This window comes from Copadichromis virginalis, linkage group LG5, assembly GCF_057382275.1.
Source record: "Copadichromis virginalis isolate Kocher_CV1m ecotype Utaka linkage group LG5, C_Virginalis_male_GT1.1, whole genome shotgun sequence".
In the NCBI taxonomy this organism is placed as follows: domain Eukaryota; kingdom Metazoa; phylum Chordata; class Actinopteri; order Cichliformes; family Cichlidae; genus Copadichromis; species Copadichromis virginalis.
The window spans coordinates 16,152,489-16,178,857 of record NC_140622.1 but is presented as its reverse complement, the minus strand read 5'-3'; the positions used below and the strand labels follow the sequence as shown (position 1 = coordinate 16,178,857).

Here is a 26,369-nt window from a genome sequence, read left to right as displayed (position 1 = left end):
GGATGACAAGAGAGAGGAGATACTTGATCAATAAAAAGAATGCTTGTGGAAAAGCATGTGTAGATATTGCAGTGGATTGAGAGGACTTTGTACTGAAACTGAGTGGGTTCACCATAAGAGAGGCGTTTGAGTCCAGCAGAATGACGTGCTGTGAAGGTGCACACGGCGTTTTATAGAAGCCGACTGAGGATGAAGTACAAGCGATTCAGACACACACATTCACACACGGCTAAACCACTTGTTATCAGCTAGTGTAATCACAGACTTGACATCTTTTCTGCATGTTAAAGCAGTTAAGCCCTTTGTGCACACTCTCACTCGCTCACACACTCGCACCGTACATCGTCTAAAGCAACAGTAATTGCTGACGAGCAGAGCGCTCACCAGATGAGGAGATTTTGATCGGTGCCGAGCAGCGAGTGAGCGCCTCGCACAAATCCTGTCAGTTCAAAGGACAAATGTGTAGGACTGGAATACCTCTCCACTCTCCAGGAGAGTGGTTGTGATGTAATGAGACGGCTGGACAAGACCTATTATCCACAGGAAAAAAAATAATTCCTCTCAGATAATTGTTCTCATAGGAGGCTATAATGATTAATGTTTGAACACTCAAAGTATGAGTCAAAGGTTTTAAAAATTTTAGGAGTTTTTGCTAATTGTTAAAGTAAAATGTTAGGTTGACTGGGCTGAAGCTTCCACAGAGGAAAAACAAAGGCAGGAGTGCTGACCCTGAATTTGTTTTATGTGAAAGTTTTATTTGATTCTAGCTTTTGTTTTTGCTTCATGTGGAAGTCTCAAGATTACCAAGATATTACTTAAGAAAATTATATTTGCAGCTTTAACGTTTAATACTATTAATAATATTAATGATTTATATGATAAAGAGTAAACATTGAATCTTGGCTCTGTTTACCAGAGAACACATTTTAAAACAGGTAGTAGAACATAGTCTAATTTCAGGAGTCAAAGAAAATGAAATTCAAAATCTATTCTAGTTATTTATTTACTTATTTAGGCAAAACTTATTCTTCATAAGATGAAAAGACTCTTCAAGACAGAATCATTTGGTAAGGTTTTCTTTTGCTTTCTTTTACGATTCCCCAGTTTTCCAACAAAGCCTCTTTCTTTTTAGTTGAATTGCATCATTTTGCCTCAATCCCTCCTTTCACTTTTTTCATCTTAGTGTCTTTTTCACTCTCTGTCTCTGTGACAGTCTGTGGTGCAAAGCAGGCTGATGATGAAGTGTTAATTCATTTAACCTCCCCCAGCTATGTGACGACAACACACATTTAATGAGCAAACAGCTAGACTAACCAATTCATGGCTTTTGTGTTTGTAGTACACTGTGTGTGCGTTCTCATGTTTGGTTTCACGTGTCTCTTGTGGCTGCATGCAGCTATGTACTTCATAAACAGATGTCAGGCTGAGGATTTATGCTCATGTATGTAAACATCACCCTGTTTCTTACTAACACCCCCTGCTGTTTGTTTTTGTGTATCAACTATGAATTGTAAATTCAGTCCAGTTGTTATAGAAGATGTAAACTCAATGGCCACGTTTGTCAAGTGCAGCTGTTCAACTGCCCATTAATGCAGAGACCTAATCACCCAATCACATGACAGCACATCGATGCTGCAATGCGTCTAAAGTTCAAACCAGTAAGCACTCTTTCTAACCAAGGTATGAAGAAGAGTATCTCTGTTGAACTCTACATGTTTAACATTGGAGCACAATGTCTACAGCTGCTTAAGACCACACCAGGTGCCATTCTAGTCGGCTAAGAACTGAAGCTACAGTTGGCCTGGGTTCACCAGAAGTTGGGCAGTAGAAGATTGTTGCCTGGTCTCATGAGTCTAGATTTGTGCTACAACAGTTGGATTGTATCAACAGTTCCAACTCATCAAAATTGCTGATGAGGTGACGTGGTGTTAAAGCAGGGTTCTACGCAGCTGGTTCAAAAGCTTGACCATGAAATACAGCTTCCCAGGTAGAAAATATTTTTCAGTTTTATTGTGTGACAATATTGCTCAGCTCTGGCCAAGATAGAAGGTTAATTCAGTTCAGGTCAATTCAGTCACCTCAAGGCGCTTTATATTGTAAGCTTGAGTCCCTACAATAATAGAGAAAAACTCCAACAATCAAACCATCGCTCTTTGAGCAAGCACTTGATGAGTGGACATAGTGTAAGTAAAAAAAACAACAACTCCCTTTTAACAGGAAGAAACCTCTGGCAGCACAACGCTCAGGGAGGGGCAGCCATCTGAAGGTGGGAGGTTAATGGAATAGAATTCAACTTTACTGTCATTGCACACGTCACAGGTACAAGGCAACGAAATGCAGTTTGCAGCCATCCAGAAGTGCTTTAGCCATGATATAGATATATTACAAATATATATTAGCAATAATATAGATATGTAAGTATATTACAGAAATGGGTCTATTATGGTATGTAATAATGTACACAGTATGAAGGTATGTTATGAATATGCTATAACTAGAAGTATGTACAGGCTGTAGGAAGTACAGGCTATGAACAGGATATAAATATGAAATAAAAACTATACAGAATATGAGATATACAGAAATGTGAACTATGCAGGTTATAAACAGTTGTAGAATTAAAAATTATCGTATTGTACAGAATGATCATTTACACAGAATTATACAGTAGTGCAGTTAAGATATGTGAGATATGTGGATAATTTCTACAGAGGCTATATAAAGTGCTAGTGGTTGTGAGTGGTGGTTCAGTCCATGTTATTATTGTGTGTGTGTGTGTGTGTGTGTGTGTGTGTGTGTGTGTGTTTGTTTGTATCTCCTAACTAAGTGCCTTTGGTTACTGTTAAAATAAATGTAAAGCTACCTTTGTGCTTGACTTATGTTGTGTTATTGCAAATAATGTGTCACTGTTGCGCTATAATCCCTTAAAGATAACTATGAGTTTGCTATATTCAAATGGCCACAAAGAAGTAAGGCAGTTCTGAGGGTGAAAGGGGCTCCGACCCAGTACGCTCAAGGTGTATCTAATGTAGTGTCCAGTTTTTCTGTTATTCGATTAAAAAAAAAAGACTTGATTTATGACAGAATCATAGTATGGTAGCCAATTACTGTTTTAGGAAGCAAACTTTGTAAAATTAAGATATTTCTGGAGAACTGATGTGAATGTATGTTTGGGATATTAGCTGTGACTGTGACATGGATGTAATACTCCAACCTGCAGCTGTGAATACAGTGTCAATGAGTTTTTTTATAAAACAATGGATGAAAATGTTTGACACGCATCACACACTGCCTCTGGCTTCTGTTACTCATTGTTTGATGTATCTGCCCTTATTCATTGGAGAGGGCAAGTAATGGTGCACGATGCCCCTGCTGCTCCCTGTAAATAAAAATTAACCCAGTTATAAATTGTTTGGTTCACATTTTGAATTAGTGGAGTTTTATTTAAATAAAAGGGGGGAAACGATTAAAAAAAGTGATAAATAATTAAAATTGTCAGTGACTTGTACAGATTGTAACGTATGTCTTTTTAAAAGTGATGGACATGTGTAAGCTCAAGTTCATACAAATGCTCTTCATCAGTACCAGTAGATTTTTAGTGAAGATGGCAACAACCAAACGAGAGGTGGGGTGACAGCACTTAGCTTTACCCATGGTGTTTATTACTGGCACAAGTGATGAATGTGCTTACTTCATTTGAGATGGCAGGAAGAAAGCTGTCACTGAATTAGCCCTTATTTTCTCCTCTCTGTCTGTGTTGGTGCCGTTCTCTCTTCCTCTCCACCTCTTTCTCCCTAATTAAAAAGCCAAATCAGGAGTTAAACTGCATAAACTGTGTCTGCCAGTGACATTCTCCAGCCTAATCCTCATTTTAGCCCTCTTTCCTCATCTTCTCTCTCGCCTCTCCTGACTGCGAGTATAAAACCACGGCAAAATCTTTTCTCCCCAAACACAGATTTATTCAAATGTACCATTTGCATAATTCAGTATTTACATAATTGATTTTCAAGGAAGCATTTCTCACCATGTGAGGTGGCTTTGCAGACCAAAAGGTCTCATTTTGACACGCATGTGCACGCACGTTCTTAGTGAAGTGTCACATTCTCTGCCACTGTTATTCAGTTTTTAACTCCCACAGAGAGACAGACGTGTGTGTACACACACACACACACACACACACACAGTGTTGCTCTAACATTTCAAGTCTAAATGAAGCATCTGTTGACCCTCATGATACACCCAGCAAACACAATTCAGCTCAGCATAGATTAATCAAATCTATTGAGATCCATTAAATTGGTGTGGTTGTGTGGAGGGGGTGTCATTATTTTGCTTCCTTGCACTGCAACTTCTCCCTAGAAGTCAGTGTCCTGGAAAAACGACCAAGAGCACAACATGCAAACCCCAAGAGGTGTAAAAGCAAAAACACCCTGCATAAATCTCTACAACTGTACAAATTTTACTTCTCTAAGGGTAATGTTAGTAGAAGGACTCAAACAAAAATGAACACTGCTTTCCAAAAAAACATTTGAGTGTGTCTGTAGTTTGCCACAGACCTGGATGTTCCACAAAACTTCCTGACCACTTTGTTCTTTGCCCACATGAGACAAAAATGCATAATCCTATGTTTGGAGGATAAAAGGCAATGCAGACCAACTCCAGAATCTCATCCCATTTGTGAAGGATGCTGTATGAAGCATCACAGTTTGGGGCTGCTTTGCTAACTCAGGTTCTGGATGCCGTTCAATTATTGAAGGAGTGAATTTAAAAAGGGTTTAAAGAAATTTCACATTAGACTGTTAGGGCTGTCAACTCAAACCACATGAAAGATGGATAAAAACTTGTAGATTCACTATCTACAAAATACATTGATGAAATATGAAAATTCAGATTTTGGAATGGCAAGGTCAGATACTGTGGGATGACCAGAAGATGGCTGTTCAACTGAGACATGGAAGTAAGACTGAAGGAGGACTTTAGGGAGGAATGATCCAAATGTTTGTTCTGTAAGACTCAAAAGTACCAAAAAGCATCTGGTAAAATCAATGCAGCTGAAGAAGCAAATAACAAAAAAAAAATTCAAGTTTTTTCCAGAATTGGAAATGTCTGAAACAGTTTGATCAGACTTTAAATGAACCCTACCACTCCCCGCCATAAACTCCCTGTGATATCTGATTGCACACGTCTGAGAACAGCGCGGGTAATTGTCTGGAGAATTCACAGTGAGGAAGTGAACGTCACGTGTCCTGCCTCCTGCACAGACACTAACTTTGCCTTAGCCAAACGATTCAGTAGTAAGAAGAGCAACTTTAAAATTTGTTAAAGTTTAAATTTGAAATGTTGTTGGTACAGTTACCTGCAGTCTAATAATTAAGGAATATTCCTAAACTGTTGGCCTGATCTACATACAAACATAATCTGATCTGCAGACGGTTATAAACCAGCTGTATGTGTTTCTGTTAACTGAGGGATCACAGTGAATTCTATATGTATTGGCTTGATCTAGGTTCCCTGGGAATTAACCTTAGTCTAATTGGAATTCTTCTTTGGCTGTGTTATTGCTAGCTCAGTGGATTCAGACTCTTAATGTTCACATTGAGGCTGCTAACTGCTGGTCATCAGGGAGCTCGGAGCTGGAAAACAATGAGTGGATGCGTCTGAAATGCTATGTGGGCTATGGCCCATGAACTGCACCAAACTGCTTGGGTGTGAGTTTGTCTGCATTTGTATCACAACAAGCCCCTTCACCTATCTTCTAAGTCTTTCATCTATGGAAATGGGACCGCCACACTCCTGTGAGCACTGCTGGGGTCTACATACACACAGCACAAACACAGTCACATTCAGACACATACTTGGTTTAGGGCCAGCTATTGAAGAGCAGGGAGGTTAAACAGCTGGCATCGGCTGTATCCGTTACACGGATTACCCAACACACACATGCATTCTGCCGCAAATGGCTTTGTGAGTTCACCTCATTTAACTGAATGGTGTCTTTATGAGGCATAGCAACATTCGAGCCACCTACTGCTCTAGTCTGGCCCTTTCTGTCCCGTGTCTAATGCCAGACATGCGGTACTTGGTAGCACTTCAAATTCCTTAACAGAATGTTTTTGATTTGGTGATATTCAAGAATATGCCGTATTATAAGATTTTATTATGGTAGTAAAGACTCGTATTGAGGCTTATAAATGATCATATAAATACAGCTGGTGAACAGCTAGTCTTGGCTGGCCTACTAAGAGGTTTTAAAGCAAACAGTAATCATACACATGTATAATTGCAATTGAACTGTTATTGTTAAAACTAAAAGTTGAGGCTTAAACTAACAGTAAATAATCTGTAGGTTTTTTGGGGTTTTTTTTTGTTTTATTTTTTGTTGTTGTTGTTGTTGTTGTTGTTGTTGTGGGTTTTTTGTTTTTTTTTTTGTGTGTGTGTGTTTTGTTTTGTTTTTTGTTTGTTTTTTTAAAGCCAGAGAGACTTCTCAGTCTCTGAAGAAGTCACTTACCTGGATTATTGAGCATAAGAACAGGATATACACATGGTCCATTTTTGCATACTTTGTCTACCAACTCTATGTTGTGGTTTCTACTTTTTTACACTCTTTTAAAAGTGTAAAGATAATCTCTTCTCTCTCAACTGAAGAAAAAAATCAAGGCACATCATGAGATACAAGGCAGTGAAGTGAAACAGGGCATATAGGTGGTCAGGACAGGGTAGTGAGGACCGTGAGACTTGTTTCGATCCAAAAACATGTATGAAGATTTTGACACTTGTGATATAAAGTTACTTGGTTAGAGAGTCCATGTTGCAATATACTGGATGTATTATGAGTGCTATGAGTAAATGAAATGTGCCATATAAATAAACTTGCCATCGTTTGAAGGCTAGAATGACATCTCGGGTGACATTTTATATCTGGCAAATTAAGTTTAAATCTTAACCACTTGCTCTGCAGTGTGATGTATTAACCTTGTTCTGTCCTTGATCCTTTTCATTTCTTTCTTCTCTTGCTTTTTGCTACTTTCATTCGCCCCCTTTCTTTATATATCTCTACCTCACCTTCCTTCACTCTCATAATATACTTGTTGGTTGTTTGCTCTTCCTCTTTGTCTCTTTAACCATCTACTCCAACCCCGTGCCTTTCTTATATCCTCTACTGTCTAACTAACTCCTGCTCCTTCTCTCCCTCCCAGCCTGCAGATTTGGATGCCTGGGTAAGCAACACCACCATCGCTAGTGCCTGCTTCTTTTCTCTTTTTTTTTTTTTTTTTTTAAAATCACGTTGTTTTTTTTCTTGCTCTTCCCTTCTTGCTCTCTCTCCTCTCACTCTCTCTCCTCTATTCAAATGTCATGTTTTCATTGTGCATTAAAGCGAAGCTGTGAGTATGCTGCCGCCACCATTCCACACAACAACACTTTGGGAGGTATTCAGCTAGAAAATTACACATCATCTGTGCTGCTGGCAGAGGTGATTTTACTCACAAACACATATATACACTCACATCCCTTAAGCGTCAGTGTAGAAAGGGAAAGCTCTGTGAGCACAGTATAGGGATTTACAGATGTGTTCCTTGGGAATACATGCGACTGTTAAGTTAGGATGAGATTAGATTGGATTACAATAAATGTGATGTCACTCAGCGTAAGAGTGTGCGTCTGCATGGTTGTACCCACCATATCAGCAAAAAGCAGGGAAGATCAGTAGATCAGTCAGGGAAGATGTTGTTGTTCCATCTGATCTATATCGCTCTCGCTAATGCACAACTCAGTACAGTAATCAGTCATCATTACACCGTGTGTGTGTGTGTGTGTGTGTGTGTGTGTGTGTGTAATACAGTCTTTCTGTTTCAGTTCTCTATAAATCCAGGGCCCATGGTTGCCTTTTGCTGCGGCACCCGCAGCCACTTACATTGTGTTCATGCACCATGTCGTGTTCATACTGTTGTAGCACTGCTTCACTCATTACCCATATTGGTTAGATATAATTTGCATTCATAAATGCCCTTCATGAACACTAATTGGCATTCATTTTTAAAATGTAGACACACATACACATACCGTACGTTCACCTTTATAGATTACAGGTAGAGAGAATTCAACCATCTCATGCACAGCGTGCTCGTTTAGCTAACTCTTCTAAGGCTGATGCAACTTGACTATCTATATGCAATTAAGATTTTGCAGCTGTTTGGGTTTTTTAACTGCTGCATGATGAAACCTTTAACATATGTATGTAAACACTTGGGTCCTCAACCAGCTGGCAGGGTTTTTGGAGCAACAGTTGAATTTAAGCTCACCTTAGTTTTATTACTGTATAATGCCTGTGTTCTGAATATCATGTTCTCATAGAAAGAGCACCGTACCTTTTTATTGCTAAATGAGTCAGTGACTGTCCAAGCAAAACACTTTCTTGCTTTTATGTTCCAGGCCATGTTTGTTTATTCAATTCACTGTATCTTTCTTTTTCCATTTTAAATGTTGTGATCAGAGGTTCTTAAATTGGCTCAGTGAATAACATCCAGTAATATCACACACTGAGCTCAAGGCATGGCTAAACAACCCTGATCTGTAGTGTGCCTGCGTGACATTTGTGACATTGCTTCCTTACTTGCACAGTCATTTTTCTTGCTTTTGTCACTTGTCTTTACACCTTTGCTACAGTTAACCACTGTATCTTCTTTTAAGATTATTTGAATCAGTATTTCTTATAAAGAAGTTATTTTCTGTCCTTTTTTTTTGTAATATGAAATAATATCGACTCACTTTAAATTCTCAAGTAGTTAAAAGAAGGTGACTCCATAACAGTTCTCCTTTACAACAAGCATTTTCTTTGCAGCCACCATGCATGGGTATTTCTGACTTAAAGCTGATTTAAAGCTCATTTTCAGTGTATCTTTTTGACGTCTGCCTCCTGTCCTCCTCTGCTTGCATGCTGCTACGTCATGGCCCAAACTATGGGTCTTCCTACAGCCAATCTGCCACCTCGCTGCCTGTCAAAACTTGGCTAAAGCCATTCACCTCATCTTAACGCCAGCGACGCCATGTCAGCCCCTGCCACAGCTGTCCCAGTCTCATGCTACCTGAATAGTTTTGTAAGTTTTGTTACAATGCATGGACATAACCTTAAATAGCTGTTTTGTTGTTAATTGTTGTGTGTTACTTTGTGATGTAGATGTGTATAATCATAGACTTTCATCAAACTATATAAATAAAGTAGTGTATAGATAAGAACACATACATGTTCCTGGAAAAATACATAACTATAAACTTGTGAAGGATACTTAGAAAGTTCTCCTTGTGCTATCTGTGTATCCCCCATATCTAAATGTGTTGTTAAAGGGCAGGTTTCTATGTTTTGTGTGCTCACTAGCAGTGAATAGATGGAGTGCCTTTTGTAGTCTGGCTTGCATTTTCTTGGTAAAAATCTGGAAAGTGTAACTTAAAAAAGTGTTAGTGTTTTTTGCCTGTGGCTCTTTTGCTCCGGCAATTCTACAACTGTGCAATATTATATCAGTATTGAGTTCTATATATTAGATCAGTTATGTACTCAGATTATGATTGCACGGTGGGCAAAACAGTTCCAGTGCAGTTCCAGTGCTAGTGAAACTAGACTCTGCAAGTACTTCCAAATACTGTACTCTGTAGCTACAGTAACAAGTGGCATATATATGTTGTCTGTCTTATTATTTGACAGGATTATTTTGTGATTTAAAAACTATTATTTTGCATGATGGTTACTGTGAGTAACCGTGTATTCCTACTTTGATTTACAGTGGGTGGACTGTGTAGTCAGAGTTGATATTTTGCTGTATTTTTCCAGTTCGGGGTTTTGCTGAAAGTCTTGAGGCTTTTAGCGCTACATTGCAGTCTTTAAATGAGCACACATTCAGTCCTAAATGGGTAAATGGCTTGTATTTGTATAGCGCTTTACTTAGTCCCTAAGGACCCCAAAGCGCTTCACACTACATTCAGTCATCCACCCATTCACACACAAAAATGCACAATACGATCCAAAATTGATGAGCCACACTTTATTTCTTTATTTTTTTCCAAAAAATGGGAAGCTGGTGCAGTGATTAATTGAAATTTGCAGTAATACTTGGAAATACAGTATATGAGTCAAAGAAAAAGGTGTTTTTACATTTTCAACAAGCTTGAAAGTCAATATTTGGTGTGACCACCTTTATTCTTCAAACTGTCTGAACTCTCTTACGCGGCTTTCTTGTCATTTCTTCAAGTAGTCTTTAGGAATAGTTCTTCAGACTTCTTGAAGGACATTCAAAGCTCTTCTTTGGATGTTTGCTGCCTTTTGTTCCATTCTCCCAAGATGTGCCACACTGCTTCACTTATGATTTTTATTATTTTATTGTGGGGCCTTTACCTTACAATATAAAGCACTTTCAGGTGACTCTTGTTGTGAATTGGTCCTATATAAATAGAATTGAATAATGTTGACTTTATGACTTTAGTGCATTGGCAGTGTGTTTGAGCTCATTTTATGCTGAAAATGAAGCAATCGCTAATCAGACACTTTGCAGATCTGAAGATGCTTTTCTGTGTTCAGAATTTGGACGAGATCCCTAACACCACTGGCTGAAATGCATCCCCAAACCATGTCTGTGTTTTACAGACTGCTCTACACACACTCTGTTGGACATCTCCTGACCTCAGCATACACAGTGACAACTATTTGAAACAAAAATCTGGATTCCTCACACTGTCAGACCTGTTGCCACTGATTTTCAGTCTAGTTCTTGTATATTTGGCAAACCTCTCTTTTCTTCCTGTTTTCCATCTTTAAGAATGGCTCCTTGGCAGCCACCTTTCCATTGAGACCATTTCTGATGAGACATCAGTGAGCAGTAGATGGATTAACCAAAGGTCCAAATGCATCACTCAGGACCTGTGTCAGGTCTTTGCTGGATTTTGTTTTCCTGTTTGTTAAGGACATGACTTTCAGATACTGTTCATCTGCTGTAGTTATTTCTTCAGGCCTTCTACTACATTTTGTTGTAGTTGTTGTTTTTCGCTCTGGTTTTGTCTTTTCTTGTCCTTTTTTCCTTTAAGGATGCACCACCCACCATGCAAAAATATGCCAGGTTTTCAGCTCTTTGGGGACTCACCTGTTGGTGCAAAAATACTATTTTTATGGCGATCAAGCTGTGTTATCATCAGTATCTTTCATAGATTCAACTGGAACATTCTGCTAGTAACAAAGTGCCTAAAGATATAATTTAAAATTGGTTCTTTGCTGAGTTGTCTGTCATGTGTTGGCACAACTCTAGTTTTTCTTTTTAAGTTGGGTACCTTTTCACACTTGAATGATTCATAGATTACTGTTAAGTGACAAACAAGTCAGGTACAAGGACTGGACTGAAACTCAGTGAAAAAGAAGCCAATGTCCAAAGAAGAAATCTAAAAAGACTTTCAGAAACTTGGAGACCTGAGACCATTTAAAAATGACAAAGTCTGGCAACTTGGAAGCAAAACCTAAAGAAAGGTGCGTCTTGAATCATTTGCACACTATATGAAACCGGATCCCAAGACTACAATATTGATGTGACACAATAAACACTGACCAGTACCATCCAAGAATTTACACATGTATGTCATAAAACAAAGTGCTATGTCATTGACAGCTGGTCTTCACATGTCATTTAAAAAGTGGTATACTACTTATTCTTATTCTTTTTCCCTTTCCTTTCTCCCTCTCTCTTGCAGGCCCGAAACCTGGAGATGAAAGAAAGGGAGCTTGCTACTATATCTAGCTTCTATAGGGAGCAATTGGAAATACTGGAGAAAAAGGTAAAAGCCATGTCCTTATCTCATAAACATGACTGCTATTGCATATCAATATTGGCAACACTAACATTAGTATACTGTTTAAAACAAGAAGCCAAAACTCACCTGAATGGCTTTTCCATTTGTCCACTGGTTCCCTTGTTTTTCTGCTTTGTTTCTCCCCTCTGGAGAGGTTCCCTGATGGGTTTGTTAGAAAGATACAAGAATTTACATTTTTTAGATGTATAACAGCCGATCTCACTAATGAGATGAAAAACATCCTGTAGACTTGGAATGAAAAGACAACTTCACATATAAGGAATATCAAAACAAATCCTTAAGTGAGATACAGTATTACTCACTCTCCATAGAGATTAACATCTTGGTGGAATACAAGACACTGTTTCCTGTCTTGGAAATGCCAAGCCCACGTACCAGTGTCGGAATATGAATGTAAATGAATTAAAAGTTTCAGCAGGCAGATAAGAGGCGTGACTTTCTGTTGATGTGCCTGCACTCAAGAGGTTCCTCAGATAGCTGGAGTTGCCTAATGCAATGCACTGTGCTTTTCTGTTTTCTCATCACTGTATACCTTTGTTTTGTTTTTTAGTGCTTTAAAGGAATTGTGTGTTGTTTTCCCTCTACCTAATTTGCTTTTGATATTGTGCACAGTAAAAATCACTGCAATGGTGGTTTGATAAAGCTTTCTTTCAAAGTACCCAGTAAACTTTGTGAGGAGTAAGGCTGCACTGGCGTAGGATTTTGGTTGATACTCTAAAGCATATGCAGATGCTGCAAGGACTGAAAGTAAATTTAGAAAGAACAATTCCAAATTAACACCGATGATAAAGTATAATGAAAAATTATGAATAATTAAATGTAAAGGAAACAGGGTTTGAATGGATGAGTGAATTTATTTTCTGTTCATTATCTTTGTCATGTTTAATTTGACTGCTCATTTTAAACATGACAAAAGTTTTAAATAATCTCATGTGAGCCAAAAGGTCAGGCTGCTGTAAACGTTCGGCTTCCATCAGTGTTTTCAACTCTTGGATCTGTTTGATGCCAAAAAGAGAGATTTCCCTGGCCGTCTCTTGGCTGTGGGCAAAGCAACCTCACCCACATGTTCTGTCTGACTCAACAATTTGCTCTGCACAGGAAATGTATAATCAAACGTAGACGAATAGCAAACGTTTGATCATAAAGCAAGCTAGGGGGCGGCTCTGGCACAGAGGGTTGAGTGGGTCATCTACTAATTGGACAGTCAGTAGTTTGAGCCCCGAATCCCCCAGTCTGCATGTCAAAGTATCCTTGGGCAAGATGCATCCATCAGAGTGCGTCTAAATGTTGGGCAAAAGGCCTTAGGCATAGGAAAAAGCATTTTTATTAGTGGGTGCGTGGATGGGTAAATGAAGCTTTGTAGGAGTGCTCAGAATAAAAAAATTCCAATATTGTTTAAGCAATCATAAAAATCAAAGCAAAATATTGAATTTGCTTTATTTGTATTGTAGTTGTAAACATTTAAAGTAAGTGTCCCTATAAATAAAATGTGCAGTGAGATAATAGTCAGTCAATGTTATAGCACATTTCCCATATGTGCACTTATTAACAGGGACATAAATAGACATAGTTTCATACAGCTTACGATTGAAAGATTAAGTCCACCATTATGTTCCACATTAAGCAAGTGATTAGTGTTAACTTTGCTATTGATGTTTTTGCTGTCCACTTCCATTTTCCAGATCTTATATCAGCTCCGACATCTAATTGAGGGACGGCTAATTCCAATAAAGAAGAGCAAAGCTTTTTTTCTTTGTCTACAGCTTGTTTACAAAAGCTCTTTGTCAGAAAACGATGACGTAAATACCCACAAGCACCTGCTTCCGCCTGGAGGCAATGAGGAGAACTCATAGAAAGTTGGCCTCAAAGAAACGGTAGCTAAATCAGCTTTTTTCAGACAGTTCATGAACTAAGGCCCAGTATAAGATAAGGGTTTTTCTGAAATGTGAATACTATAGTGTTACCATAGTAGACTAAAAAAGAAAGATGGAACTGGAAATTAGTCCAATAAACTTTAAGGTTACATTGACATAACCTGATAGCAAAATACACAATGGAAATACACAAGGAAATGAAAAGGTATCCGGTAGATGCAAATAACCTTACTCCAGTTTCCCTTCCCTTCATCAGTCCCATTTCCCTCCTTAAATCCCAGCTTTCCCTCAGGTATTTGGTAGACACTCCTGGGGTCTTGACTCCCTTTCTGCGCCTCTACTCAGTCTCTCCCTCCCTGTAGCAAGACCCATCAGGCAGAGGGTTACTTTATCTACTCCCTAACACTCGCCTCCTTTAGGCCTGTGAGAAAACCTTTTACATAGGCAAGTTAAATGGGAGGGCCCCTGCACTCCGTGCAGCAAGCAACACGCGGTGCAATACTTGACGGAAGAGACTGATTGGCAGAAGAGTGCAGGATGGTCTATCTTTCTCCGCTTGCTGCTGCAGTCCCGTTTTCTATCTTTTTTATTTCGCCACTCACTTGCACACAGCTGACCTGCATTTGAATGAGGAAGCTAAAAAGCAGGGTACTGAGAGGGAGAGATAAAGAGGCTATATGGACTGTGCATTAAACAGACAGTCTATCCTGAGCCGGCATCCACCCTCCTCCTCCTTTTTCTTCATTTTCCAGTCTAGCACTCCATTCATCCAGTTCTCCTTTCAAGCTTCCTCTCCATTTCCTTTGCTATCTTTTTTCTTTTCACTCGCTCATACCTGGTGCAAATTCCAGTGGGGCTGAAATAAATGGCCACTTAAAAGTTGAATTGTGACTGACACAGGTTATATACATAAATGCAAAGCACAGGCTGAAACAGTAATGTGTCTCACTTGTGACACAACTGATTCAATCAAGTCTTTAAATGGCTTTCCATACTTTAGCCTTTGTACATTCTGTGAAGACATGTCAAATGTTAGAACTGAGAAATGTTATCAGTAACAGGATTGGGTATTGTTGCAGCTCAATGTAAAACAGAGAAATTGAAAAGAATCCAGCCTGTTATCGGCACACAGTTCAAAAAGCTATTATCCGCGATTGTATGGAGGTCCATTAGTACGCATGGCATGGGTAACTCGTGCACCCAAGGAGCAATTCTTGAGCTGCTTTCTCTTTTAGCTTGACAGATGCAACAGGCATGATTTCAAATGCAAATTTCAGATTTAAATTTGGCTGATGCACAGCAGACTGACAATCTTCAGACCCGGCTAGGTCTGCAGGGCTTTATTTATTGGTTCATTGTATTATTTATCTCTAATTTTATTTTACATTGCAAATGGAGTTAGCCAAAGGTTGGAAAGGCTGTAAAAAAAAATAAAAATAAAATAAAATAAAGGACAATCCACTGGTAATCTGTGTGTGGCGTTCCACTGAATCAACATTTTACTTTGGCTTAGCGTCAGATTTTTCTAACAGGTTAATAATGGTGTATATAACTGTGCGCACACTGTGTGTGTGCCAGTGTGAGAATACACACAAGCAAGCTCTAGTGTCCAGTTTGCCTTAGGGATGAATGATGATAACAGGCTGTAATGTTTGTCTAAGGGCTGCGGAGACTGTTTGAATTCACTCCTGACACGAATGTGAAAACGGTGTGTGCATGTTTGTGTGCAGGAGTTTGTAGATTTGTGGGCTCTGACAGGTTTGCGCGCATGCTGTCATATCAGAAATAATTGTGGACAATCCATTGCACAACTTCCACACATACATGTTGTGTATATACAAAACAACACACAAACGCTGCAACGCCGGCTGAACATACCAGTGCATCTTCTAATTCTGCTCCTTCCCAAATCTCCTTCCCTCCTCCTCTATTTTTTGGATGCCTCCCTAATCTCTCAACAGTGTAGAGGTAGTGTATATCTGTCTTCCTGTGGAAATATACCCTGTGACTCTGTAAACAAGCCTCACTTTAAAATTCACCTCTTTTAATCCCTTCTACCCCCCCTTTTGTCGACTGCTTCCTCAAAAAAAAAATTAATCCTCCTCCGTCCAAGCACGGCGCATGAAACAACCCCTCCCTCGAAATCCTGACATCAGCCCATCTCAGTCCACAGCTCCTGGAGGGTGTTCAGACAAGTGTACGCTCAAGGATCATCTGAACACAACAATTCAAGTAGAAACACAGATTTAGTCACACACCTGCATGTATGCAAGCTAATACACAACCACTAATCCCCTCCGTGAACCTTTCCAGCAACCCCAAAACCTTGCCTTCCCCCACTGAGGGCTGTCATCCCCTCTTTCTGCTTCTCCATATAGGGCTTTTGTCCCCATGGGTGGAAATGACTTGGAAGATCTCAGTGTGTGTATGCCAGTGATAGAGCTACCTCCTCTCTGTAGTCACGAGAGCTGAGCTAGGGCTATTCCTTGGGGTTTGTTCTTGATTAGACACAAAATAACGTGTGTGTGTGTGTGTGTGTGTGTGTGTGTGTGTGTGTATATATACACAACCACTGAACAGCATCACAGCCCCCCAAAGTTTCTGTTGGATTAGCTGTACCTGCCTAGCTTATTCACATATGTTGATTCTCTTGGTTTTTCCTTTGGTTTGTGTGGAGAAAAACAGACAAGATGTTCAAATGAAGCATGAAAGGCTCCAAATTGGAAAATTCCTGACAATCTCTGAAGAGCACACAGTTTGCAGGGGTAAAATATAGTGTTTCAAAGTATGTTTTACAAGCAGTGACGGCATAACTAGTGAAAAAGTTTGTTTTCATTGCAGGTTTCTGTGATTTTTTTTTATTTTATTTTATTTTATTTTTTTTTTTGCATCACTCAGTCACCTATCAACCACTGCCTTACCTCTCTGAAACCTTTTAAGATCGAGCTTTCGTTTAGGATTTGCCAAAAAATGACCCCTTTTGACAGCAAACATTTCGACACAGTCTGTATTTATAAAACAGGCATATTAAAGTCTGCAGTCCCTTTAAGGAAGGTCCTGCTATTGTGCATCTGTTTTATTGAGTTGACTTGGACACTTGATGGAGATGAGCTCTACCAGTGCTGTCCTCACTGTTACAAGTTAAAATGTTTGCTACAAAAAAGGTTCATTGTCAGCAACAAGTTCACTTTACCTTTAAACCATCTACTTGCTGCTTCTCTTTCTGGTGCCCAGCTCTCTTTGTCCTGCATAATCAGAGGCACCCATGGGTTTAAGCCCCTGTGGAGACATCATTTTTTTTATTTTTTATTTTTTTATCTTGGCTCAAACACTTGATGTCCCACAAGGGAACCATAAACTTTCAAGTTTCAGCTCAGCCTTCCTCGGAGTCTGTCCATTGAGCCCATTGACCTGAGGCTAAGGGCTAAGCCACTAATGGGAGACTAAGTTCTTACCACAATATTCCCAAAGGGTGAACCAAAGTAGTAGCTTCACTCCAGCAAAAAATGAGTCTTTAATGTCCATGAATTCAGGGACTGGTTGCTAGTACTGTCAGATTATGGCATTTATTAGTGATGGTTTATGCTTAGTAGATTAATAAAACATCTGAGCAGAAGTTCAGAGGTCTGAAAATGTCTCTTCTTTCAAAAGTACAGGATGGTGGTATGAAATATGCTTGACTTGAAACCTTTGAGTTGGAGTTATTACTCCCCCATCCCTGTCAAGGTATGGTATTTAAACCTAGTCATATACTGGCAAAGGAGAGACATGGCGACAAGAGGAGTCTAATCCTGAGTTCTGTCCTGGATAATCCAATATAGCACAGCTAGGAAGCATAACTGGCAGTCATACACCTGGGGATGTTTGGCATTTTCACATTTTGAGTTATTGTGCAGCCCAAACATAAACTCAGGCAGATAGGGGAGGTAAAGTGTAGCTACATTTACATTAGCATGTTTATGCACCTCTGCATTGTCCACATTTCTGTCTTAGCGACTGTTAGGTGTGTTTGAAAATGTTGTGGTTGGAAAAGGAAATTTATGTGCTGAATTGATTTATTATCATATTTATAATGGATCTTTTTGAATCCCATATAAAAGGTGATTCTTGTCTAAATCTGGTGCCTACAGCTTCACTACTTCATCAAAGTTGGTGCTGATTTGAAATATCCTCCTCCTTACAAGACTTATGACTCCTTTTTTCCATCTTTTCTTTAAAGAACAGGGATGAAGATAATGGAGAAGCAGATTATTACACCGTAGTGAATACTAAAAGATAGGATTAAGGAAAAGATGCCTATGACATTACTTGATTCAGTTCCAACACCAGACATTCAGATCAGAAATGACATGTCTGCACATCAGCTTGAAATAATGAGATGAGAAAATGACTAGGGGGCACTGGAGGAGTAGAGGACTAGGGATTGTGGGGGAGGTTTGTGTTTGATCCCATCTCTTCTCTACTCCATCACTTCAATTATCTTCCTCTCCTATCACCCAGTCTTTTGGGAATATGGGGAATAATTAAGTAAAAGCCGGAGCACCGCGGTTATTGGTTTAAAATGGCGATTACTGCTCACTGAATGCGTACGAGAGGTTTGGCTACAGAGATTTGCTTTGTGTTTGGGGTATTCTAGACAAACTGTATTTCAGAGGTTTCGACGCAAAGCCTGCCAGGTGATCCTACGTCTTACTGAGATGATGATTTTAAATGTACTCGAGACTTTTTCCCACACAAGCACACACGGGAAAGTTCCTCAACATAACTGATAGAGGTCCATATAAGTATGCAGATATCCAGTCATTTAACAGATTGTATATTAACAGCTGCCTGGTTCGAAGGAATGTGTGTGTCCATTTGAATCCCTGTGAAAACAGAGCAGGAAGATGTGCATAAAACGTGTGTGAAAGGCAACTTGGGGTTGTTTTCTATTAACTTTCTGCTATTTCCTGCTCATTTAGACCACGATGCTGTACAGTTAGCACTGTGACCACTGATTACAAAGGCGTACTCTATGCGACCTGGCTCTAGTTACAAGATCAATTTGTGATGTAACTTTATTTAAATGCCACAGTTTGTCACATGAGAGAAAGAAAAACACGAAGTACTAACAGACTATCAACATTCAGATTTGTAAGCAGGCTGTAAAATTCAAAGGTCACTAATTTAATGAATGTGACATTTTCCAATGTTGTTTTATGCATTTTTCTTATCGTTGCTGGCTTTTAAAGCTTGTACTAAATTGGAAAAGGTAGTTGTAATTGTGGTAAAATTATGTAGATTATAATTCATGGCACTTGATTTGGGGACTTTAATGTAGTCTGTTTTGATTTTTCTGTTTTGTAATTGTGTGATCTGAACATTAAGTTATACTAAGCCTTGGAAACAAGTTCTAGTATCATTAAATGCAGCCTCCGTAGAAGCTTTTTTTTGAGCCATGAAACACTGTTGAATTCATTCTCGTATTTCTTACTTTGTCTATTTGCCTGCAGAGTTTTGAAAACTACAAGGAGACGGCTGAACAGTACAACCAGGCAGCTACTAAAGCTGAGGCTCGAATCCGGTAAATATTCTGTATTATCTTTGTAACACTATGTTTTGGTCAAAGAACCTGCTACACTGCTACTTGCTTGCTTACTCAGTATTTATTTTTCACTCATTTCATTTCTAGATTGTTTTTTGCTATTTTGCATCAGGGTTTTTTTTAAATACACCTTTAAATGATCTACTGAGATTCACATCTGATTTCTTTGCTCTATGCTAGCCCTCCAAATTTAAATGGAAGATGCACTGGGAAGTTGTCAGGAAGCAGATGTGCTTGTGTAAAGGTGTAAAGGCTATTTGCGACATTGGTATGCTGTTAATGTGAACACTAGACTCCCTGCTGCTTGGCACTTATCCACACATAGTGGAGAGGCTGGGTGATAATTTGCTATTATCACTTCATGTTGCCTCCATAATATTATTGTGACAAAAAATCTCTAATTACCATATCAATTGATATTCCTCTCTTGATAATAAGGTAATGTTTCCTGTTTTAAAATACGTGGGAATATACATGGATTTTTTTAAATTAAAAAAATGGATCCTTAATTTTGTATTAGCTTTAAATCACAGGCCATTTTTACCATTTTACCTTTACGATGGATGAATATCAGAACAAAACAATGTCTAGATATTGCTGCGAGATGTTGTCTTTACTTTTCAGTTCTAGATTTGGCACAGTGAATAAAGTAAACATATCTTTTCATACCTTTTATGTTTGCTTTTCTTGCCTTTGTTTAAGCTTCTCGGTTGTTTCTTTGAAATCTCACTTTCATGTGTTACTGTACTGTGAAAAAATACAACTGAATTTCTTTTTCTTTTTGGGCTGCATCTAACACTGAATTTTCATAATCAAATGAAGATGGGAATATTTAGCGTGGTACAAAGTTAATTCTGAGGCCCTGGGACCATTGGAGAGTGGCTAGGGGAAAAAAAATCACTGTTAATCCAGACAGGCGCACACATTATCCTCAAAGCTTTTAGGAGTTGTTCTCTGATCTGATGGTCTACAAGTAGAGCTGTTTGGAAGCAGGAGTCCTTCACATGAATAGAATTCCAGTTTGAATTATTTGAAGGCATTTAAATGTTGAAGATTACACATGTTTCTACTATGAATACCTGACTGATGTGTAGATTTGTACAATGACATAGGCTCATTTCCACTTGCAACTGTTAGGTATGGGGTTAGACTCCCGTTTGCCTTCAAAACTGACTTAGTCCTTCATGGCATAGATTCAACAAGGTGCTGGAAACATTCCTCAAAGATTTTGGTCCATATTGACAGCGTCAGTCATATCATGCATATGCTGCAGATTTATTGGCTACGCATCCATGATTCAAATCTCGCGTTCAACCACATCCCAAAGGTGCTCTATTGGATTAAGTACAGTGATCTTATTGTTATGTTCAAGAAACCAGTTTGAGATGGTCTGAGCTTTGTGACATGTGTTACCTGCCGGAAGCAGTCACCAGAGGATGTGTGCACGGTGGTCATAAAAAGGGGTCAACAATAATACTCAAGTAGGTTGTGGCATTTAAACAATGCTCAGCTACTAGGAAACCTAACGAAAATATCTTCCCACCATTAAACTAACAACAGCAACCTGAATTATACCAGTTTAATGGTATGTTTTCAAGTAGTGTAGGAGATCAATCAGTGTTTTTGAATCTTTTGTAACCTGGATTTGTAGCCTCAATTTACCAGTTGTCAGCTGACAGGAGTGGCACCCAGTGTGGTCTTCTGGTGCTGTACCTCATCTGCTTCACGGTTGTGATGGATTGTGGATTTAGAGATGCTCTTCGGAAGATGTTGGTTGTCAGACGTGTTTTGTTTTGTTGTGTTTTTAGTTACTGTTGCCCTTCTGTTAGCTATAAGCAGTCTGGCCATTATCCTCTGACCTCTGACACAAAACATTTTGGTCCACAGAACAGAAACTCCCTGGTAATATTCTCTTTTTTAGATCAACCCTAGAAATGGTTGTGCAAGAAAATCCAGGTTGATCAGCAGTTTCTGAAATACTCAGACCAGGCTGTCTGGCACCAACAGCTATGTCAAATTCAAAGTCTCTTAAATCACCTTTCTTCCCCATTCATTCAAACTTTAACAGGTCATCCTGCCTGCCTGCCTGCCTGCCTACATGCATTGACTTGCTGACGACTATCTGATGAGATATTTGCGTTAATCGGCAGTCAAGCAGATGTACCTAAAAAGTTGCCAGTGAATGTATTTATCTACAATATCAGAAACATCTACTCTGTTTCATCACGGCTTCTTCTGCATATGTGCAGATCAATGGATTGCGTCTGCTGGAGAGATTTCCCAAAGCAGATATTTATAATGCATTCCATAAATGAAGAGCCTAATCAGCGGGTCCCTCCAGCCTGACGCTTCCATCGGTTTTTCAATCTCATTTCTAATTTATCTCACTCTGGCTAATTAGACATTTGTGTTAACAAGCAGTTCAACAGGTATACCCAGCAAAGTGGCTGATAAGTGTGCATTAATGTAGCACATTGGAACTTCTCTGTCCGCACACGTTTTTGTTTTTGTGGTGGGGGGATGGGATCGTGACGGTCTCTAATAGCCACCAGCCTGGTCTGCTCCAAGGCAAACAGAAATGCTGTGACTTTGCTAGACACAGTGGTGCTCTCCTGGGACAACAGTGATTTCAGTCCTGTCAAAAAAATCATGTCAGTTTGATTCAACACTGAGCCACCACCACCACACCTGCACTGCCAGAGCATCTGAGCATTTCTAATTTATGCCCCTCCATAATACTTGTTCTCACTTCTTTCCAATTTTTTGTCAGAGAGCTGTTTTCCTTTTGGTTTCCATTAACACATACTTTTCGGTCTGTACCCTGATGTCTTTTTGTACATAATTATAATAAACGTGTAAAAACGGACCATTAACAAGACAAAATTGTAATTTAGGAGGTGCCAGTATCAGGGTTTTACAGAAGCAGTGCTAAAATGATAACCCTACTACAGAACAGTTCAAGTCTTTGAACTGTTCTGTAATAAGTTGGTTTTATTATTGAGTAAACATTCTTTCTTCTTCCACTTTGTTTCCAGTGTGCACATACTTAATGATTACTATCATTTAATGGATCAGTCTGAAACCTGGAACCTGGATAGTAAAGGTAGAGCAAGTTTGTGACGAAAGTCATTAGTGGGTGGTTGGTTAGTGTAATGGCACCAAACCTTCTACAGTGTTGTTTGTATTTGAATGCAGCTGTCATTTCCTACATTGAAAATTATTTATTTGTCATCATTGTCACCATTTTCTGTTACCTTGAAGAGAAAATATTCAAATTTCCATCTCCTTTACAATAATGTATTTCCATACAGCTTTTATACTTTACCTTTGTAGTACTAGTTGTTGTGTTTATTGTTACGTTGTATAGAGCAGTAGCACACAGTTTATTTCACTTTTAGAAACGGCAGAAAGAAAAAGTTGCTTGGTCTCTTTTCTGGCTTTGTACTGGCAGTGACCTCATCCACAACATTGCCATTTTCTTGCACCTGGTCCACTGAATTCAGCGGCAAACAATTCAAGTCTAAAATTTCGTCCAAATGATTACATTAGCAGGGATTTGCTATTGTCTACGGCTGCATGGAAGAGGTTAGGAGATCACTTCAGCACAAGTTTGCCAAAGGCATAGCATTTAGTCCCACCACAATGTGTTTCTATTGCTTTTTTTCAGTGCGGCACACAAACTTTCACTCCTTTTCCGCCTTTCTATCTCTGCCACCAATACAGGCACACTTTGTATTCAGGCAGCCATGTGCTCATCATGTTCTGTCAGCATTTGGGCAGTGTTTCATTGTGCTGTGGTCACGCTGTCGTTTCACACTACACTGACCACCCAGTAATTATTCTATTTACCCACCGCTGAAAGGAGGGGCGAGCACTCGGGGATTCAGCACTGTCTAACATGCTATGTAGTTACAATATGTCTTCTTTTCTTTTTTTCTTTCTTTTTTAGGGAAGGTCTGTGTCTCTGATTTAGCATCTCTCCATCTTATTGTAACAGTTTCCTAATTTTAAAATGAAGCCTGGATAGCTGACTCCTTAAAGTCTGTTTTAGTACAATTAATAGCAGAGCAGGACACCTGTGCACCGGATTGACCACACCAACTTTTCATCTCAATGCAGTTTAAACATAGATAGCCTCACATGGCTATAAAATGGACTGCAGTTTTTAGCACTTTTCATGTCTCTCTTTTAGCCCTTGAGGTTGCTACTTGATCACGAGTTATTTACCTACACTAGTAACCATGGCTACCTGATGGAAAGATTTGGGCGAACCACAGAGCCCTATAAATACACTTAGGGAGGCTGAAATCAGCAACAGTAGTCTAGAGAAGTTAACACCACCATTTCCCTTGTTTATTGACTTGTTCAGCCGTACCATTTTTTTCTTTCTGGTTCTCAGCTTTGATTCTAGGAATGACCCCAAATAGTTTAAGTGCAAACGCTAATGCTAAAAGCAGCCTCTCAGACTTGAGGTGGCTACTTTCATAAAAGCAGAGCAAAAAGATGGAAGCCCCTGAGATGTTGACTGTAAAACATTATTCTCATGTGGCGACATAGCGAACGGTAAAATGTTATCCAGTGTCATCTTCTACTTGCTTTGCCCAACAACATGAGGTTATTTAGAGGAGTTAATCCATTAGCCTTGCCTTGGGGTATCTGACTACCCATATTCCCTCAAAATGCTTTTCTGTAGAGACCCACAACATTGCAGTCAAGCTTACCTTAAGATCTAAAAATCCATTAATCCTCTTAAAAAAAACTTGTTACTCTCAAAGTGTTAGCAAAGACAGAACCTTTGCAAACCTCAGGTGGATGTCTGGATTCATCATAAAGTAACTGCTCACAGTTTGTAGTTGGAACAAACTCAGATGAAAGCATGCTTTTATCTACTTTATTCTGTATATGCTCTCTCTGTGTGTGTGTGTGTGTGTGTGTGTGTGTGTGTGTGTGTGTGTGTGTCTTCCATGTCCAATTAATGAAACAGACAGGTAGCTTACTGTAAGGATCTCTGTGCCGTCCAAAGCAATAGACTGCTAGTCATTACACGAGACAGGACCTGTCGGCGCCTTGAACCTTGTAATCGGAAGGTTGCCGGTTCGAGCCCCGGCTCGGACAGTCTCGGTCGTTGTGTCCTTGGGCAAGACACTTCACCCGTTGCCTACTGGTGGTGGTCAGAGGGCCTGGTGGCGCCAGTGTCCGGCAGCCTCGCCTCTGTCAGTGTGCCCCAGGGTGGCTGTGGCTACAATGTAGCTTGCCATCACCAGTGTGTGAATGTGTGTGTGAATGGGTGGATGACTGGATATGTAAAGCGCTTTGGGGTCCTTAGGGACTAGTAAAAAAGCGCTATATAAATACAGGCCATTTACCATTTACCATTTGAACCGGCAGAGATTTACCATGAGGACAGAAGGCTGCAGTCACTTAGACACTCTGCCTTTTTGACTGCCTCTAAAAGCATATGAAGAAACACAATTGTACAAGTTTACAGGACTCATTTATTAATGGAGTAAATTAGATAGGTGAGGTTTTAGACAGGTTTATCTTAACAACTCTTGTCATTCCAACCATTAGGGTAATAGTTACACCATTACATTTATTCACATTTCTTGAGGTCTTCAGGGATCAACTCATATGCCAGAAACTCAGAGGAGCAGATTACCCCTAAATTAAATGTGCATATTTTTCTACTGGTTAGTGTTAGTTCTGTCTAACTGTCTAGACTGTTTTGATAAAACTTGCCCAGCTTGGGAGGTAGTGGCTGTAGGAAAGTATGCCTTTTATTCAATCTAATGGAACTAAACGGTAATGTGTCTCTTTTCAGGTATCATGTCACGGCTCTATTAAAAGGAAATTCCACAGGCCTTGTTGTGAGTGGTTTTATGTAGGAAATATTTTCTATCTGCCGAATTGGACCCACCACGTGTGTCACTACAGAAGAAACATCCCTCTACCTGTTACTGTAGGGCCAGCTGATGATGGACACAATACAATTTTATTAACTATATAGAATATAGTTTCAAAATAAGAATGAGAAGATGAAGAGTAATTGTTGCAATATTAATAGTAATAGTGCATTGATTTAAATGATTTTCTGCTTGATATGATGAGCAGAATTTCAGCACAGGCCCTTTGTGGAGTGACTAGGTATGTAAGCATACAGTATAGTCAATAACCTGATGTGTGTGTTTAATAAGCAAAGATGTGTATTAGAGTTAAGTTAATGTGATCTTTGGCATATTGATATTAAAGTGCATTTTTTTTTTTGGCCTAAAAATTCCTGTATGTAGGGGAAAAAAACTATCCATCCATCCATCCATCCATTCACTTCCGCTTATCCTTTTCAGGGTCGCGGGGGGCGCTGGAGCCTATCCCAGCTGTCATAGGGCGAGAGGCGGGGTACACCCTGGACAGGTCGCCAGTCTGTCGCAGGGCCAACACACAGGGACAAACAACCATTTGCACTCACATTCATTCGCACATTCACACCTAGTGACAATTTGGATTGTCCAATTAACCTATCCCCACAAGCTGCATGTCTTTGGACGGTGGGAGGAAGCCAGAGTACCCGGAGGGAACCCACGCAAACACGGGGAGAACATGCAAACTCCACACAGAAAGACCCCGGCCTGATGTTGGAATTGAACTCAGGACCTTCTTGCTGTGCGGCAACAGTGCTAACCACCGTGCCACCGTGCTGCCTAGAAAAAAACTAACAAGGCAAAAATCTCATTGATATCAGTATCATTTTTTGGGGGGGAGCATTGGACCTTGCATAAGAACATGCTGAACCAGCAAATTATTTAATGATCTAAAGATTACCTGGTGCTAATGGAAGGGGAACAAAGAGCATGTCGCCTCACTGAGAGGCAAATTATGAAATCATGTTCTAGATTGTATTTTACCGTGCAGAAATAATATGCTCAGGCTTTGATGCGATTTGTATTCTGTGCTTAAAAGCTACACTGTTTTTAAGGGGAAGTGTAGTTGTTAAAAGAAAAGGACAAATGACACGGCACCAAACTGGAATTGAAACTGTTGATAGAAGGGAGAGTGATGGAAGGCGATAG

The 26,369-nt window shown here is 39.5% G+C and overlaps 1 protein-coding gene across 3 annotated transcripts in view; it reads left to right on the top strand.

Moving 5' to 3' along the window:
• The window catches only part of chchd6b (coiled-coil-helix-coiled-coil-helix domain containing 6b), a 52,116-nt gene that overhangs the window by 8,698 nt on the left and 17,049 nt on the right, over window positions 1–26,369 (top strand). For 2 of the 3 annotated variants that reach the window (XM_085456201.1, XM_085456202.1), the window contains exons 5-7: window positions 7,197–7,217; window positions 11,725–11,808; window positions 19,211–19,281. In XM_085456201.1, the coding sequence (XP_085312327.1) occupies window positions 7,197–7,217; window positions 11,725–11,808; window positions 19,211–19,281 (176 nt within the window). The remainder of the gene's footprint in view (window positions 1–7,196; window positions 7,218–11,724; window positions 11,809–19,210; window positions 19,282–26,369) is intronic. The other variant, XM_085456203.1, reaches the window with a different exon arrangement.